At 29.2% G+C, this 16,219-nt stretch overlaps 4 protein-coding genes across 4 annotated transcripts; 2 read left to right on the forward strand and 2 right to left on the reverse strand.

Annotated features, from left to right (window-relative positions):
• The first annotated feature begins 5,509 nt into the window (after window positions 1–5,509).
• On the forward strand, window positions 5,510–7,698 carry LOC124423120 (probable galactose-1-phosphate uridylyltransferase). The gene is made up of 7 exons (XM_046960526.1): window positions 5,510–5,552; window positions 5,741–5,949; window positions 6,010–6,179; window positions 6,241–6,446; window positions 6,563–6,791; window positions 6,928–7,144; window positions 7,253–7,698. The coding sequence occupies exons 2-7, from the start codon at window positions 5,910–5,912 to the stop codon at window positions 7,495–7,497; spliced, it is 1,107 nt and encodes a 368-aa protein (XP_046816482.1). The 5' UTR covers window positions 5,510–5,552; window positions 5,741–5,909; the 3' UTR covers window positions 7,498–7,698.
• On the reverse strand, window positions 7,499–9,663 carry LOC124423116 (adenylyltransferase and sulfurtransferase MOCS3). Its single transcript, XM_046960523.1, has 5 exons — window positions 9,140–9,663; window positions 8,861–9,074; window positions 8,452–8,750; window positions 7,909–8,376; window positions 7,499–7,828 (listed from the first exon to the last, which is right to left on the reverse strand). Exons 1-5 carry the CDS (start codon window positions 9,315–9,317, stop codon window positions 7,677–7,679), a joined length of 1,311 nt encoding a protein of 436 aa, XP_046816479.1. The 5' UTR covers window positions 9,318–9,663; the 3' UTR covers window positions 7,499–7,676.
• A 225-nt stretch (window positions 9,664–9,888) lies between these two features.
• Window positions 9,889–12,181, forward strand: LOC124423121 (ras-related protein Rab-39B). Its single transcript, XM_046960528.1, has 3 exons — window positions 9,889–10,480; window positions 10,898–11,007; window positions 11,213–12,181. Exons 1-3 carry the CDS (start codon window positions 10,373–10,375, stop codon window positions 11,649–11,651), a joined length of 657 nt encoding a protein of 218 aa, XP_046816484.1. The 5' UTR covers window positions 9,889–10,372; the 3' UTR covers window positions 11,652–12,181.
• LOC124423115 (actin-related protein 6-like) lies at window positions 11,771–16,123 on the reverse strand. The gene is made up of 5 exons (XM_046960522.1): window positions 15,988–16,123; window positions 15,024–15,833; window positions 14,582–14,945; window positions 14,171–14,513; window positions 11,771–14,059 (listed from the first exon to the last, which is right to left on the reverse strand). Exons 1-5 carry the CDS (start codon window positions 16,113–16,115, stop codon window positions 13,971–13,973), a joined length of 1,734 nt encoding a protein of 577 aa, XP_046816478.1. The 5' UTR covers window positions 16,116–16,123; the 3' UTR covers window positions 11,771–13,970.
• Between the last annotated feature and the right edge of the window lie 96 nt (window positions 16,124–16,219).

The following is a 16,219-nucleotide window of genomic DNA, read 5'->3' on the forward strand; positions in this document are numbered from 1 at the left end:
TTTTTCTTAGCTTTTAAGTTTAATTAAATTAAATTCAGACTTTTATCGTTCGTATAATTAATATACATATATACATATTCTTTCGTTTTCCTTATTTCTTTTCAGCTAGCTCTAAGTTGTGAGATCACGAACACGGGAAGGAATAATTAATAAATAGGATTATCTTAACATTTAAACAATGAACGATATACGTAAAGTATAATTAATTAATATTTAAACAATAAAATAATCTTAGCAACGTTATAAAAATCATATACATGTATTGTCATTTACTATCGATTAATAGATATAATAATATTTCTTTCAGAGAGAATAATATTTATTTATATTAATCGTTTATTTTTCTTAAGTTTAATCAAATTAAATTTAGCGTTTTATCGTTCATATAATTAATATACATATATACTAATTCTTTTTTCTTTCCTTATTTCTTTTCAGCTAGGTCCGGGTCGTGGGTTCGCGAACACGTGAAGGAATAATTAATTAATATTTAAACAATAGGATATTCTGAGTAACGTTATAGGGAACATGTACATATATTATCATATATTATCGATTAATAAATATAATATTTCTTTCAGAGAGAATAATATTTATTTATATCTGTGTTCAGATTATTTCATTTCTTTTTAATTAATCTTTTATTTTTCTTAGGTTTAATCAAATTAAATTCAGCATTTTATCGTTCGTATAATTACTGTCATTTCTATTTTTTCTTATTTACTGTCATTAATTATCCTCTATATATATCTCGGCTGGAACCCATGGGTGTGTGTCTCTGTGTGGGTTGCTCAGCATTTTATAGAGCTGCTTCTCTTTTCTTCTCTTTCTGGGGCTCTCTTTTCTATTTCATATTTTTCATTCTTATTTACTATTATTAATTATGATTTATAAGTCTCGGGTGGGACCCATGGGAGGGGCTCATGGGTGTGGGCCTCTGTGCGGGTTGCTTTCTCAGCATCTTATAGAGCTGCTTCTCTTTTCTTCTCTTTTTGGGACTCTTTTTTCTATTTCATATTTTTCATTCTTATTTACTATTATTAATTATGATTTATTAGTCTCGGATGGGACCCATGGGATGGGGACATGGGTGGGGGCCTCTGTGCGGGTTGCTATCTCAGTATCGTGTAGAGCTGCTTCTATTTTCTTATCTTTCTGCAGCTATCTTTTCTATCTAATATTTTTCTTATTTAATTATGTTTTTAATTATATTATTAATTTGTTATTTCTTTTCATTATGTCTTTTCAGATTTTTATTATATTATTTCATTTTAATTATGATTTACAGGTTTTAGGTAGGAACCATTAGATGAAGCGGACTGTTGTTTCAGCAGCATGCAGAACTACTTCTATTTTCTTATCTTTCAGTTCTTTTATTACTCATATTTTTCTTCTTTAATTATGTTTTTAATTATGTTTTTAATTATTTTATTAATATGTTATTTCTTTTTATTATGTCTTTTCAGAATTTAATTATGTTATTTCCTTTTAATTATGTTTTTTAATATTTATTTATGTTATTTCTTTTTAATTATGTTTTTATGTTTTTAGGTTTGTTATTAATATATTCTTATTAATTTTAATTTTTAAGCATTAGGTAGGACCCATGAGATGAAGCGGACTGTTGTTTCAGCATTATTATGTTTTATTTTATATATTCTTTTCTTTTTCTTATTTTCCCCTTAACTTTTTTTTTTCCAGGATAGATTGAGAGATAGATTCACCTGCGGTCGAATGCGTCATCGTAGCATGGCTGGATTCATCATCGATTTTTACGCGAGAATACGGGCAGGATAGGAGAACACTTACACGCTTGTCGGCAAGCACAGGCGTGGGTGTTCGCGGGCGCGATTAAACTTCGTTTGATTGTTCGAATCGAAAACGCGAATTTAGAGTAGAGTCACCGTTTTTCTAACACTCACGTGAATGAACGCGGGCGCGACTTAAAAGTCCTACCGGGGACTTCGTTTAAATTTGCTCGAATATTCGATTAGATTACCTCGCGAACGCGTTTTTTTAGAGTAGAGTCACCGTTTTCCGAACACTTGCGTGGGTGTTCGGGCGCGATTAAAAGTCCTATCATGGACTTCGTTTTAGTGTTGAAATTCGGGGTGCGCGAACGGTTTACCTTGTAGTGCTGTACATAGTTAACTGATGTTATGATAATCCTAATGTTTGGTAGCGGGGCGGAAATCCCGACAAATATCATGGAAAGTCTAAATACCGGTTAACATATGTCACTTTGGATTTCAACTTAGAGTCACCGATATTCTAACACTCACGTGAGTGTTCGCGTGCGCGATTAAAAGTCCTACCGGGGACTTCGTTTTGTTTGCCCGAATATTCGATTAGTTTATTTAGAGTAGAGTCACCGTTTTTCGAACACTTGCGTGGGTGTCCGGGCGCGATTAAAAGTCCTATCATGGACTTCGTTTTAGTGTTGAAATTCGAAGTGCGCTTTGGATTTCAACTTAGAGTCACCGTTTTTCTAACTCTCACGTAAGTGTTCGCGTGCGCGATTGAAAGTCCTACCAGGGACTTGGTTTTATTTCTTCGACATTTCGATTAGATTACTTCGCGAATTTGGATAGAACAGTAGAATCTACGTAATTATAACACACGTGAGTGTCGCGAACGCGATTAATGCGCTTTGATTGTTCGAAATTCGGAAGCACGAATTCAGATGTGCATAATAATTCGTTATGCCTGAGGCGAGGGTGTTGAACGGTAAAGCTCTCTGTAAGTGGGGTCCCTGTAGCTAAGGCTATATACCTCCTGTTAGCTAAGTCGCCCTAAATATCCGAAGCGGAAGGCATAAGGGATCGGTATCGCGGAACGCGGATTTTAGAATAAAGTAGAGTCACCGTTAGCTCGTGGGTCTCCACATGCAGCAACTTCCACGTAGTGAGACCTGGGTCGATAATACTTGGAAGGACTAATAGTAAATTTTTAAATGCAAGTATTACGAGCGAATGGCTGCATATTGTATTACTTTTCCAATATCTTTTTAATCTAATTCCAACTGAACATTAATATTTTTTCATTTTATATCGCTAATAACACTTCAAAAGAAGAAATTTAACAGAAATATATTGTACAATAATTTCTTAGAGAGACGAAAAGGAAATTTTTCTATCACACTTTTGTGTCCGCTGTTATTTCTATTTATTCTTATTTACTTTCATTAATTATCTGTTGTGTATTTCGGGTGGGACCCATGGGAGGGGCCTATGGGCGAGGGCTTCTGTGCGGGTTGCTGTCTCAGCATCATATAGAACTGTTTCTCTTGTCTTATCTTTTTGGGGCTCTCTATTCTTCTCTTTCTGGGGCTCTCTTTTCTTTCTCCGGCTCTCGTTTCTATCTCATATTTTTCTTTTTGAATTATGTTTTCAATTATGTTATTATTATGTTATTTCCTTTTAATTATGTATTCTTAATATTTATTTATGTTGTTTCTTTCTAATTATGTATTTAATTATGTGTTTATGTTTTCAATTAATTTTTTGATTATGGTTTTGATTATGTTTTTAATTATGTTTTTAATTAAGTTTTTAATTTATTTTTATTAATTATAATTTATATGCTTTAGGTAGGACCCATGGAATGGTGCATGCTGCTTCTCTTTTCGTTTCTTTTTCTAGGTCTCTTATCTATTTATATATATTTTGTATTTGTATTTTGTATATGTGTATATATATTATTTTCTGTTTTATATATTTTTTTGTTTTTTTTATTTTCTCTTTAGCTTTTTCTTTTACAGTATAGACCATCGAGGGATAGGTTCATCAGCGGCCGGATGAAACATCGCATGGCAGGATTCATCATCGATTTTTACGCGCGAATACGGGAAGGATAGGAAGAACACTGGCGCGCGTGTCGGCGGGCACAGGCGTGGGTATTCTCGGGCGCGATTAAACTTCGTTTGATTGTTCGTATCGAAAACGCGAATTTAGAGTAGAGTCACCGTTTTTCTAACACTTGCGTGGGTGTTCGGGCGCGATTAAAGGTCCTACCGTGGACTTCGTTTGATTTCTTCAAAATCTCGATGGGGGTACTTCGCGAATTTCGGCTTAATAGTAGAATCTACGTAATTATAACACACACGTGAGTGTCGCGACGCGATTAGTATTTCTAAGGAGTGCGCTTTGATTGTTCGACATTCGGAAGGCACGAATTCGGATGTGCTTAATAATCCGTTATGTCTGAAGCGGACGGTGCAAATGGTGGAGCTATCTGTAAGAGGTGTGTAGTAGCTAAGCTACGCATACCCTGTTAGTTAAGAAGCCAGTGCACTGAAGCGGAAAGGTATCTCGGATCGGTAACGCGGAACGCGGATTTTAGAGTAGAGTCACCGTTAGCCCGTGGGTCTCCATATGCAGCAACCTCCACGTGGTGAGACCTGGGTCGTTAATACTTGCAAAGTCTAAGTGTAAATCTTATAACGCAAGTATTATCGAGCGAATGGCTGCATATTGTATTACTTTTCCAATATTTTCTCAATCTAATTCCAATTAAACGTATTCCTATTTTACATTGTTAATCATATCAAATAGATAAATGATTAAATATAGTAGAATACTAGAATAATTTTTTAAAGAAGCTTGTAGGAATCTTTTCTATCGCATTTATGTTCACAGTCGTTACTATTTATTCTTATTCATTTTTATTAATTATTATTTATAAGTCTCAGGTGAAAACCTTGAATCTAATTCTGATTGAACACTAACGTACTTACACTTATTATTACTAATAATACTTTTACGAATAAATATTGTAATAACATATAATACAATAATATAATAAAGAGAGATAATAATGAAAAGAAAAAGTTGAAAAAGAAATGTGTGTTATGTGTGTATGCGTGCGTGCGTGCACACGTGCGTATGTGTGTGTGTGCTTATATATTAAATATTATTTTATATAATATAAGTATTCACTAATTCTCGTACCAATTATTATATTTATAATTTTTTATGCATTTATATCATAAAATAAATGCATACCGGCGCTGCGTCGTATCTATCACGGATTACTGCGATAGGCACGCCATCATTAAATAAAAGATATAAATTTGGATAAATGAAAAGTTTGAGTTTTCAATTTATTACCACTATTTATTCTAACTCCCACTAATGCGATCATTATAATACGTGGTTGGCCTTGCTACCTGATAAACTGATACGATAGACTTATGACCGCGACGATATTCCCCGCTGAAGCTTATAGTTCATATTCTGTCCGTACATGTCGTTGAAGTCGTACACTCTTCGAGTGGAAAATATGAATGAACTTAAACTAACCTTAATTATACAATAAGTAATTGAAAATATAAAAAGGGGTACATTAACGTTTTTTTTTTTTTTTTTTTTTTTTTTTTTTTTTTTTTTTTTTTTTTTTTTTTTTTAATAAAGAAAAACTCATAAAAGAAATTAATGTATTGAGGAAAATGAAAAAAGATATTTTTTCGAAAAAATGATAAATCGTGTAAAAAGGCGAACATATATATAAATGTAGTTTTTAACCGTATATGTAGTATATAACCGTATATATATGTAAGTATGTAGTCTTATCATATAGTCTTACTTATTTCAGATGGCGTAACATAATTAAAAGTCATAAATACGCAACTAGTAAAATGATATATAATGTTACATATATGCTTTTAAAACAAATAAATTGCGTGATAACGCGAAATAAAATTTTTTAAAAAACAAGTTATATAATCATCTTAATTTTGTAGATATGCATCAGAATTTATGTACAGTTCTACTTTAAACGCAAATAAAGACATATCTTTTATCATATATATAAAAAGTATATAGTTATAACAATTGTGTAATAGATATTATAATATCACAGTTATAAATTTAGTTGATGACAAGAAAGAAAATAAACCTTTATTCAATCACATGGATACCAATCAAGATAGCAACACTTTTGATCCTAAAGGTATGTAATTTTGTCATATTATATTATTGCAATGAATTTCTATAATTAATTGTTTTGCAGATCATCAACATATACGTTATAATCCTTTAAAAGGAGAATGGGTATTAGTATCTCCACATCGTATGAAACGACCTTGGGGAGGTCAAGTAGAACCAAACGTAGACGAAGAACTTCCAGATTATGATCCTAATAATCCACTTTGTCCAGGAAATGTTAGAGCTAATGGAGAGGTAATTTCGTTATATTATTTATTACAATACAAATACTTAATATTTATAATATAACCCTTAGGTAACTCCTGTTTATCAAAAAACATTTACATTTGCTAATGATTTTCCTGCGTTACTTGAAACAGTACCTTCGCCATCAAAATCAAACGATGAATTGTTTCAAATTGAAGCTGCTCGAGGAACGTGTAAGGTGATGTGTTTTCATCCGAAGTCAAATGTTACCATAGCACTTATGAAAGTTGATGAGGTTAAAGATGTAATTATAAGGTAAGAATATATAATAAACACTAATATAAAATCTACTATAATAAAATCTCAAGAAAAGTATTTCGTGTTAAATTACTAATCTATAATTATTTTTTTTTTTTTTTTCGTAAAAACAGATGGATATTTGAAATCCTTGACTTAAGTAAACAATGGACTTGGGTTCAAATATTCGAAAATCGTGGAGCCTTGATGGGATGTAGCAATGCACATCCTCATTGCCAAATTTGGGCTAGTTCTTTTTTACCAAATGAAGCTAGAATAAAAGATAAATATTTAGCTGAATATTATGATCGTAATAAGAAACCTCTTCTTATTGATTATATGGAGAAAGAAATCTTGAAAAAAGTAAATAAAAGTATAACACATATAATAACTTAAACGTTCTAAGTAATATTCAAATTTGTAATAATGAAAATTAATAGAAATGAATTTTAAAAACATACTTCTTTTAATTGACATATCTTAACTTGATATATTTTAGGATCGCATTGTATTAGAAAATCGCAATTGGATAGTAGTTGTACCATTCTGGGCAGTATGGCCTTATGAGACAATGGTACTTCCAAAACAACAAGTAACAAGAATGCAAGATTTATCAAAAAGTCAACAAGAATCATTAGCAGTTATCATGAAACAATTATGCACAAGATACGATAACCTATTTCAGTGTTCCTTTCCATATTCTATGGGATGGCATGGTAATAATTATTTCATTGTCAACTTTTTTTTATTATACATTATCTTTTTAAATAAATATTTGTACGTAATTATTTGTATAAAAAATAATAATTATATAACAATTAAAGGTGCACCAACTGGTGAATATCTAAAACAAGATTATCCATATTGGACGTTTCATGGAATTTATCTACCTCCGTTATTACGTTCAGCTACGATAAAAAAACACATGGTTGGATATGAATTACTTGCACAAGTACAAAGAGATTTAACTCCGGAACAAGCAGCAGACAAATTAAGAAGTTTAAGTGATATCCATTATAGACATCCGGAAAGAAGTTTATCAGCAGAAGAATTAGCGAAATACAATTGAATTTCTCTTTCATAACTTTTTTGTAGCATATCTCTATTTTAGAAAAAATAATACTTGTATAAATTATATACAAACATATGTAACATATATATATATATATATAGATTTATATATATAATCGCAGATGTATACACATTTGTATCATAATGAAATATTGAATATTTCATTAGGCCGAATAATCAATAAATAGGAAATGTTGAATCGATTTTATTACTCCAGGCATGAATTCCTCCAATGATGTCTTTTATGTTTAATTTACTATCTTTAAATATCTCTTGAAGGTGTTTTACTGCTTTCTGTGAATCATTTCCTCTTCTACATAAAACATAAACTAGAAAAAAATATATACATACAAATTACATAATTACCCTTTTATTTTAATGTGCTTAATAATAATTGTTTATTCTATACCTTTTGATATTGTTTTTCCATTATCCTGCTTGTCTATTTCACTTTTTATTTGCTTAGTAGCATTATCCTTGTAAATCTCATACAATGGAATATTTATAGAATTTCTCAAACGACAAATTTGGAATTCTTCGGGTGAACGCACATCAATTAATAAGTGATCTTCTGTGTTAAATTTTATTATATGATTATATGTTTCAACTGTTATTCTATCTTCATTTTTAAGTAGATTTAAATTAGGATTTTTATCATTTGCTTTTGCACCACAGAACTGTTCATAATCAATTAATTCTTTTATAATTGGATTTTTTCCACAAATGGCACATTCTTGATTCCTGGTTCGTAAATTGATATTACGAAATCGTGTTTCAATTCCATCAAATACTAACAAACGGCCAGAAAGTGTTTCAGGCATGTCAAGAATTACTTTAATAGCTTCCACTGCTTGTAAAACACCAATAGTTCCAACAGCTAAAAATAATTGTGTTAAATGATAATTGTCTCAAATACGTTATTACAAGATATTTCAATTTAAAGAATAATAACCTGCTCCAAGTACACCACCATCACCACAATTAGTTACTGTTTCAGGAGATGGTGGTTTAGGAAAGATACATCGGTAACAAGGACCTTTGTAATTAAATACAGACAAATGTCCTTCAAAACGCAATGCTGATCCTGAGATCAAAGGTTTGTTACTTAAAACACACGCATCGTTTAATAAATAACGCGTTGCTACATTGTCAGTTGCATCCAATACAATATCATACAATTCTATAATTTTTAAAGCATTGCTACTGTCCAGTTGAAGTTTATAAGGAGTAACTTCTGTATAACTATTTAACCTAAAAATAAATACATAGGAAATAAATAATGATCTATGTATTTTAAAGAATAGAAGTTATCAATTGTAGTAAAAGTGAAAGTTAAGGAAATGAAAGTAACGATCATATACTTGTTGAGAAATTCTGCAGCTACAGTTACTTTAGGCATTCCAATAGATCCTTCCGTGAATAAGACCTGTCTGTGTAAATTATTAATTTCAATATTATCATAATCGACAAGTCCAATACGTCCAATACCACTGCATGTTAAGTATAATGCAGAAGGACAACCTAATCCACCTACTCCCACGATAAGTACTGAAGATTCCTTTATCTTTTTTTGTCCTAAAGATATAAATAACATAAGAATTCAATTTATAAAGAAATACATTGGAAACATTTTGCACCACCTGTTACACCAATTTCTGGCAAAAAAATTTGCCTGCTATATCTGCTAATTTCATCGTTATTCAAACCGTGGTCACGTGGAATTTGTTTCGCGCGCCTTATATTAGCTAACTCAGATTCCTTCTCATGCAAAAGCTCACGTAATTTAGCAATCTCATTTATCAATTCTTCTTCCTCCATGCTTCTATTAGAGAAAGATAATAATAGAAAAAATATTCAAAGAATATTATTTCTCTTTGAATCAACGTTACTATTTTATAAGTTATTTTTGTGTGTATTATATACTGTGTACGAAGTTCTGTGCTGTGTATAAAGTAATGAAGCCATGGACCTCAAATTAAAATAAGAACTTTAACTCTCTACGACTTTAATTCTATATCTATAAAGTTAGATGGTGCAATAATACGTCGATGTAATTTCCTCGAATGTATATGCACTTGTATGTATATATTAAATTTCGTTAATAATATATAGATCGAGTTATATCGTATTTGAGTAAAATTTAAGTACAAAACATTGATTGTTTTGATCTAAAGTAACAATTCCATAACATATATTCAGGAAGACATTTTCCAAACTGTTGATACACATATATGTAATTCAGACGTGCGCATTGCCTCATTTATACACAAGTAAAAAAAATATCTATTAGCGCGCCATCTGACCTTCCGAGTACGAAATTAAAATGGTAGGCAGTTTCTTTTTTAGATTAGTACACGGAAGTTCTCGGAGTGATCTTTCTTGTCCGAATTCTACTGTTGGTGTGTTGTAACGTTTAATAATGACGACTTAAATTTATAAATCGTTAGAAAAGAAAGCATTCTGTGATTACATAAAATTGTAACTTCTGTTTTTAGTTTTCTTTTTTTTTTTTTTTTCGAAAACGAGAAAACATAATAACCTTCGTTATTAATCGCTAGTAAATAATAGACGTGCTAATGTGGTAATAAAAAGCTATACACAAAAAGGATGATATACGTAATCATAAGATCTGCGTATTTACTCGTACAGTGACGTGCGCAATAGAGACGGCACAATGAGCAAAGGTGGTAGGAAGCTGACGATTAATGTCACGGTCAACTGAATTCTAGTTGTCTTGACAAGTGTGTGCAACAAAAAATGCATATATTTTAAAAAAGAAACGTGCATTTGGTTGAGAGATTTATTTTTTTTTTTTTTTGGCTTGCTCTCCCCCCTTCACCCCCACACCTCTCCGCCGTTAATCTTTCATCGAGATGGTGGAGCCAATTTTTGATTATCAATTTCGGCTAATACTGATTGGCGACAGTACGGTCGGGAAGAGTTCGCTCCTGAAATATTTCACCGATGGGAAGTTCGCAGAGGTACGATGCATTTTTGTCCTCTGTGATCATAACTTTTTGATAAACAGGAAGTCATCGTTATGCCTTGTTACATCTACTCTTTTTGGCGTCATGACACTTTCTATATTTTTCTTTTTTTTGTATTTCTATTAACGCGTAATATATGTGGACATTAGTCTGCATGCATCGTAGTATTTTGTAATCTAATCTTAAATATATACTATAGTGTTTCAGCACATCATTGATCTTTGGTTATGAAAAAATTAATACTAATATAATTTTAGTTATTAAGTATGAATAGCTTAATTATTAAATAATTATTATAAAATGTAATCGATTGTTTTATCAAACTGTTATAATGTATTTCACGTATTCAATATGTTCTTATTATTAGAACTATACATATTCTATTAGTGACTTGTAAAATTTTCATTTTAGCTCTCAGACCCAACAGTCGGTGTAGACTTTTTTGCACGCTTAATTGAAGTTAAAGATGGTACAAGAATAAAATTACAACTATGGGATACAGCTGGACAAGAAAGATTTAGGTAAATTGTGATTAAAATTGTATGTATGTTTGTATGTGTATATGTGTAGTACTCTATACACATATATATATGTATATATATATATATATATATATATACATATATATACATATGTATATAATTTCCTTTGCATGTCCTATTATATTTTATGTATAATAACCTGACGTAAAATGCTATTGCACAGATTATATTATTTTTACTTTAGGTCTATAACAAAGTCTTACTACAGAAATTCTGTTGGAGCACTACTTGTATATGATGTATGCAACAGAACTAGCTTTGAACATATTCCTCAATGGATGATGGAAGCACGTAGGCACATTGAACCGCATCGTCCTGTATTTGCATTGGTAGGTTGTAAATTGGATCTGGTAACAAATGGTGGCAGAAGAGAAGTATCAAAAGAAGAAGCTAGAGCTTTTGCTGATCAGCATGGTGTACATCATATAGAAACTAGTGCAAAGACAGGGGTCAATGTTGAAGAAGCATTTCGAACAGTTACTCAAGAAGTTTATAATAGAATACAGACTGGTGAATATAAAGTAGAAGATGGTTGGGATGGTATTAAAACTGGATTTGCTAGACCCGGTGGTTTAGATTTTAATTTAGTTGAAGCAGAGCCTGCAAAGTCTTCGTGTTGTTAAATTAGGAATGACTTTGATTTATTGAAAGAAACAAATTATTTTATAATAAGAAATCAATTGTGTTGAGACTTCATTTAAGACTGCTTACAATCTACATTTGATAAACAATTTTCATTTTACTCACTAAAGAATTCATATACTATTCACCACATATTTATGTTAAATAATATAAGCAATGATAAATGTAAAGATATAGAAAATGAGTCTATAGACATTCAACACAACTGATTTCATCCAGGGAATGTAGCAGAAAATTTAATACGTAGTGAATTATTGATTACATTTTTTGTACCATAAATGTATGTTGAATATTGTATATTCCAAATACTTTTTCCAATGTTGTTGCGATAGTAACAAATACAATTTTCTGAGTAGAAAATATATACAATTTTTACCGCATTCTTTGTTTTAGACAAAAGACTAACAATTATACATAATGGACATTATGCATACATATGAGGTAGAATTTTTTGTATATAGTATGTATAAATTAAAAAGTATATGAATGATTAAAAACATTTAAAAATTCAGATAGGATTGTTTTTTTTTTTTATTTCATTTAAAAACTAAAATATATGTATTTTCTTCTGAGTCATTTTTGTAATATGTATTCTTATAATAATGTATTACAAGTTTTATGTATGCTATTATAGAAATACTTTTATATAAATCTAACTTTCTGTTATATAACGGCTGTGCTCTTTGTTGAAATTATTTCATAATGAATGAAATAATAAAAAAAAATGTTACCAAGTCACATTTCTGAAAATAGTTTAGATTTATAATGTAATACATTAAATTATTTACATGAATGTACGTTAAAAGTATCTGTAATTCATTAGAGCATACATTGTATAAAGTGTTAAAGAAGAAGAAACATGAAATTTATATGCTTTTTTCTTTTTTTTTTTTTTTACTGAATATTTTTAACTTATAATAACAAATAATATATCTCATGAATAAGAAATCAAATTGTAGATTGTTATTTCATTATATTGGTACATTTGAAAACTTTTTACATGAAAAAATTCATGAGACTTCTTCTTGCAATAATGATATAAATCAATTAAAAGTTTGTATATAAAATAATTTGTGACACAATATATTTATACAACATAATTGTCATGACAAAATATTGTAATTGGTGTCTGATTATTTATTGGCACAATAAGTAAATGTGTTTTGCATTATTATATAGAATAACAATAAATACCTGTTTATTATGTCATATTTTATACATTATAACAGAAATCATGAAAACATAATGTTATACAATTTATTAGAAATCAATTTGATAAAAATTTACTACAAGCCAATTAAACATAATTATTTTGTTTAAATATAATTATAATTATGTTGAGTTTTAATAATAATATTCATAATATATGTCATGTGCTAAATGATATATGACTTTGTATGCTGATGTAAATAAAATTTTAATACTATACTTTTTATCTATACATTTTACAACACATTTATTGCATATTTATTTAAATTGATTATTAATGTATATTACTAAAGAAATTATGAACAACATATAATTGAATAATATCATTTAAAAAATATCATTTATATTATTCTAAAATGAATATTATTTAGCTTTGGTGTCATAATTGTATAAACAATATTCAGGATACTAATTCAAAAGTGTAATGCTTATAAATAATAAACGAAATTCCAATAAAATAATTGTATCATTATTAATTACATGAAAGAGATCATTCTTGTGTGCAATTTATTGTTTCAAATAATAATAAAAACAAAAATACAATCAATTAATACTAACAATTCAAATAAATAAAGTAAAAAATAATAAATTATAAAGATATATAATGTCAATTTTTTACATAAGTACTTCACTTGTTGCTATTGACGTTCAAGTTATAAAATACAACAAACACAATATATAAACTATCTATAATAATAACAAAGACATTGTAGCGATCAAAGATTTTATATAAACTTCAACTATAATATTCTATAAGATATAGTTTTGTATTTATATAACATGAATTAAATGAGAGTAAAAAAATTTGCAAAATATATATAAAAGTATTACAATAAATATTCATTAAACATCATACACATTAAAATGTAAATATTGAAATTTTTTCGATAATAATAATGATAATTCTATATTGTAGCTTATTATACATACTATTATTATCTGATAAACATATATATCTAATAAACAATATAGAATAAAATATACTCGATGATGGTAACGTTTATTTTCTGATATATGCATTAATAATGCAAGAAATTTTCGTTAATATAATAAGTAAGGAAATTGCAAATATTTTATTTATATTATTCTTATTATTCTAATGAATCACATCCAAACAATACGTACTCTTCTCGTGATAACCAAAAAGGATTACCTTCAACATATTCGGGTGGTGTTTTATCTATAAGTTATTTAAAAATACAAATTATTTAAAAGTCTTAATAACAAACGTTCATCATTATTACTATTTAAGCTTATTAAGAAGAAAAAAATGTATAAATATTAATATTACCAGGGTGTGTAGCTAATGATACATGTGTAGATCCCATTGCAACATTCCAACCATGTGTACCAGGACAACTTCTTACTTCCAAAATTTCACTATATTCAGGTAACAATTCTCGCAAATCTTTAGTCAGTCTCGATTTGAAACCAGATAAATCTGTATTACCCCCAGTAAGCAGAATGTGTGAAAGGCAATCGTACATTGTATCTTCCGGCAAACCAAATGTAACTTCTTTTATTACTTCTGGTAATCCAAGACTAATATACATCATCTCAGGTGCAATATATAATTCTGAACCTAATGACACTCTCTGATACATGGGCTCATTTTGTTCTTCAAACGTTAAATGCTATAAAAAAAAAGTTATTACTACATAATTTTATGTATTGCATTTGTGTTTATAAATTTAATAATTACCCAAAATTGTTTGAATTCATTACAACTGTCAATTCTAAGATTAATATGTTCTTTTATTTTCTGTACTCCTTCCCTTTCCTCATTTTTAATATTATAACTCAGTCTACATCTCTCTTTTACAGCTAGAGTATCAAGATAAGATATTGGAATTTGATGATATTCTTTTCGTTTCCAGTGCATAGCTTGTTTCAAGTGATAAGCAACATGCCAACCACCTACAGGTAACAGTTTCCAACGTTGAGGCATGACTCTTCCGCCAATTACTACAGCAACTGTTGTGTTTAATGCACCACTATCGACTACAATACATGTTTCTACATCCAATATAGCACATGCTGTTAAAGGTTTTGGAACCAAACATACTCTGTAAAGTATGTAAATCAAAAATAATGTAAATTTTTATGTTTTTAAAATAATAAAAAGTTATATGTAACAAAAATACCTTGTTACTTTAACTTCTTGAAATAAATAGTGTAATAATTGTTTCCTTAAAGCAGGATGTATAGCCAATGGCTCGCAAAACATGAGTACTGCATTTGGTTTTTTTAATGTTACATTTAAATCCATTTGATGAAACAAATGATCAAGAAAAATTTTAAGAATTAAAAATGTTCCACTATTTAATAAAGCTTCGGCTGGACTAAAAACTTCAATATTTGGTATACCAAGAATTTTTACGGTATCTGTACAATAACCATTTATAAGTTTCTGATAAATAGAATTAGATTTTGTAAAGGAAAGATAACTATGAAGTTTAATTAATTTTTTCTTTTCTTTAAATAATTGAAATGGATTACAAAATAGACAAAATAGTCTTGTTGTAGGTAATTCAGTATCATGAAATCCTAATAATTTTAATTTCCTTGCTAATGATTTTCCTTTACTTATTGGACATGTACTACAGCTTGGTATACTTGGTATCAGTATCTCCTCCTCACATTCCTTATTAAAATGTTTTGGGACGGCAAACATAGAAAAATGCCTCTTTAAACAATTAGATGGTGTAATTGCCCATGTATATTTATTTCCTATTTCGATTATAACTTTAGCATTTAACTCTTCCACGCAATTTCTTTGACACGTATATCCATTGCAATTGTAACACTTTGGAAATCGTACATTTTCACCTAATGTAATTATCATATGCAGTCTATAACACATTCCTTTAAAATTGACAGAAAATGATTGCAACTGCTTTATGTCAGGAAATTTAAACTGTACTTGCGATAATAACTGTAGCCATTTTACTTTCCTAAAATAAAAGAATCAATGAAAAAAAAAATATCATTATAATATTCATTAAATATCTTTATTTTCCAGATATCTTAGTATAAACAATATTTTGTTTATCAACATAATTGATAGAGTTTAAAGACTGCTGACTGACAACTTAACCTCTAACTCACCATAAATATTCGCTACTTGATGTTTTTCTTAAATAACTACAGGTATTACCAAATGCAATAATATCAGGTACATCGCAATGTAATAAAATTTTTATCCAAATCTCTTCAGGAAATATAGCAGGATCCATAATTACTAATAAAAATGATATAAAAAAGTATAGTCAACAATCATGAATTAAATCTTCAGGACATTGAATACGTTAGTCAGATTCAAGATTATAATACTAGCAGT

This window comes from Vespa crabro, chromosome 3 (genome assembly GCF_910589235.1).
Source record: "Vespa crabro chromosome 3, iyVesCrab1.2, whole genome shotgun sequence".
Classification (NCBI taxonomy): domain Eukaryota; kingdom Metazoa; phylum Arthropoda; class Insecta; order Hymenoptera; family Vespidae; genus Vespa; species Vespa crabro.

What these genes read in the sequence shown, in the direction of transcription:
- LOC124423116 (XM_046960523.1), bottom strand. Translation starts at nt 9,317, where the DNA reads ATGGAGGAAGAAGAATTGATAAATGAGATTGCTAAATTACGTGAGCTT. An exon ending in GCCAGAAATTGGTGTAACAG is followed by an intron (nt 9,075 to 9,139) that starts GTGGTGCAAAAT and finishes TTATATCTTTAG; the next exon opens with GACAAAAAAAGATAAAGGAA. An exon ending in GCTGCAGAATTTCTCAACAA is followed by an intron (nt 8,751 to 8,860) that starts GTATATGATCGT and finishes ATTTATTTTTAG; the next exon opens with GTTAAATAGTTATACAGAAG.
- LOC124423115 (XM_046960522.1), bottom strand. Translation starts at nt 16,115, where the DNA reads ATGGATCCTGCTATATTTCCTGAAGAGATTTGGATAAAAATTTTATTA. An exon ending in ATGAATTCAAACAATTTTGG is followed by an intron (nt 14,514 to 14,581) that starts GTAATTATTAAA and finishes TTTTTTTTATAG; the next exon opens with CATTTAACGTTTGAAGAACA. An exon ending in ATCATTAGCTACACACCCTG is followed by an intron (nt 14,060 to 14,170) that starts GTAATATTAATA and finishes AATAACTTATAG; the next exon opens with ATAAAACACCACCCGAATAT.
- LOC124423121 (XM_046960528.1), top strand. Translation starts at nt 10,373, where the DNA reads ATGGTGGAGCCAATTTTTGATTATCAATTTCGGCTAATACTGATTGGC. An exon ending in CCGATGGGAAGTTCGCAGAG is followed by an intron (nt 10,481 to 10,897) that starts GTACGATGCATT and finishes TTTTCATTTTAG; the next exon opens with CTCTCAGACCCAACAGTCGG. An exon ending in GCTGGACAAGAAAGATTTAG is followed by an intron (nt 11,008 to 11,212) that starts GTAAATTGTGAT and finishes TTTTTACTTTAG; the next exon opens with GTCTATAACAAAGTCTTACT.
- LOC124423120 (XM_046960526.1), top strand. Translation starts at nt 5,910, where the DNA reads ATGGATACCAATCAAGATAGCAACACTTTTGATCCTAAAG. An exon ending in CAACACTTTTGATCCTAAAG is followed by an intron (nt 5,950 to 6,009) that starts GTATGTAATTTT and finishes ATTGTTTTGCAG; the next exon opens with ATCATCAACATATACGTTAT. An exon ending in ATGTTAGAGCTAATGGAGAG is followed by an intron (nt 6,180 to 6,240) that starts GTAATTTCGTTA and finishes TATAACCCTTAG; the next exon opens with GTAACTCCTGTTTATCAAAA.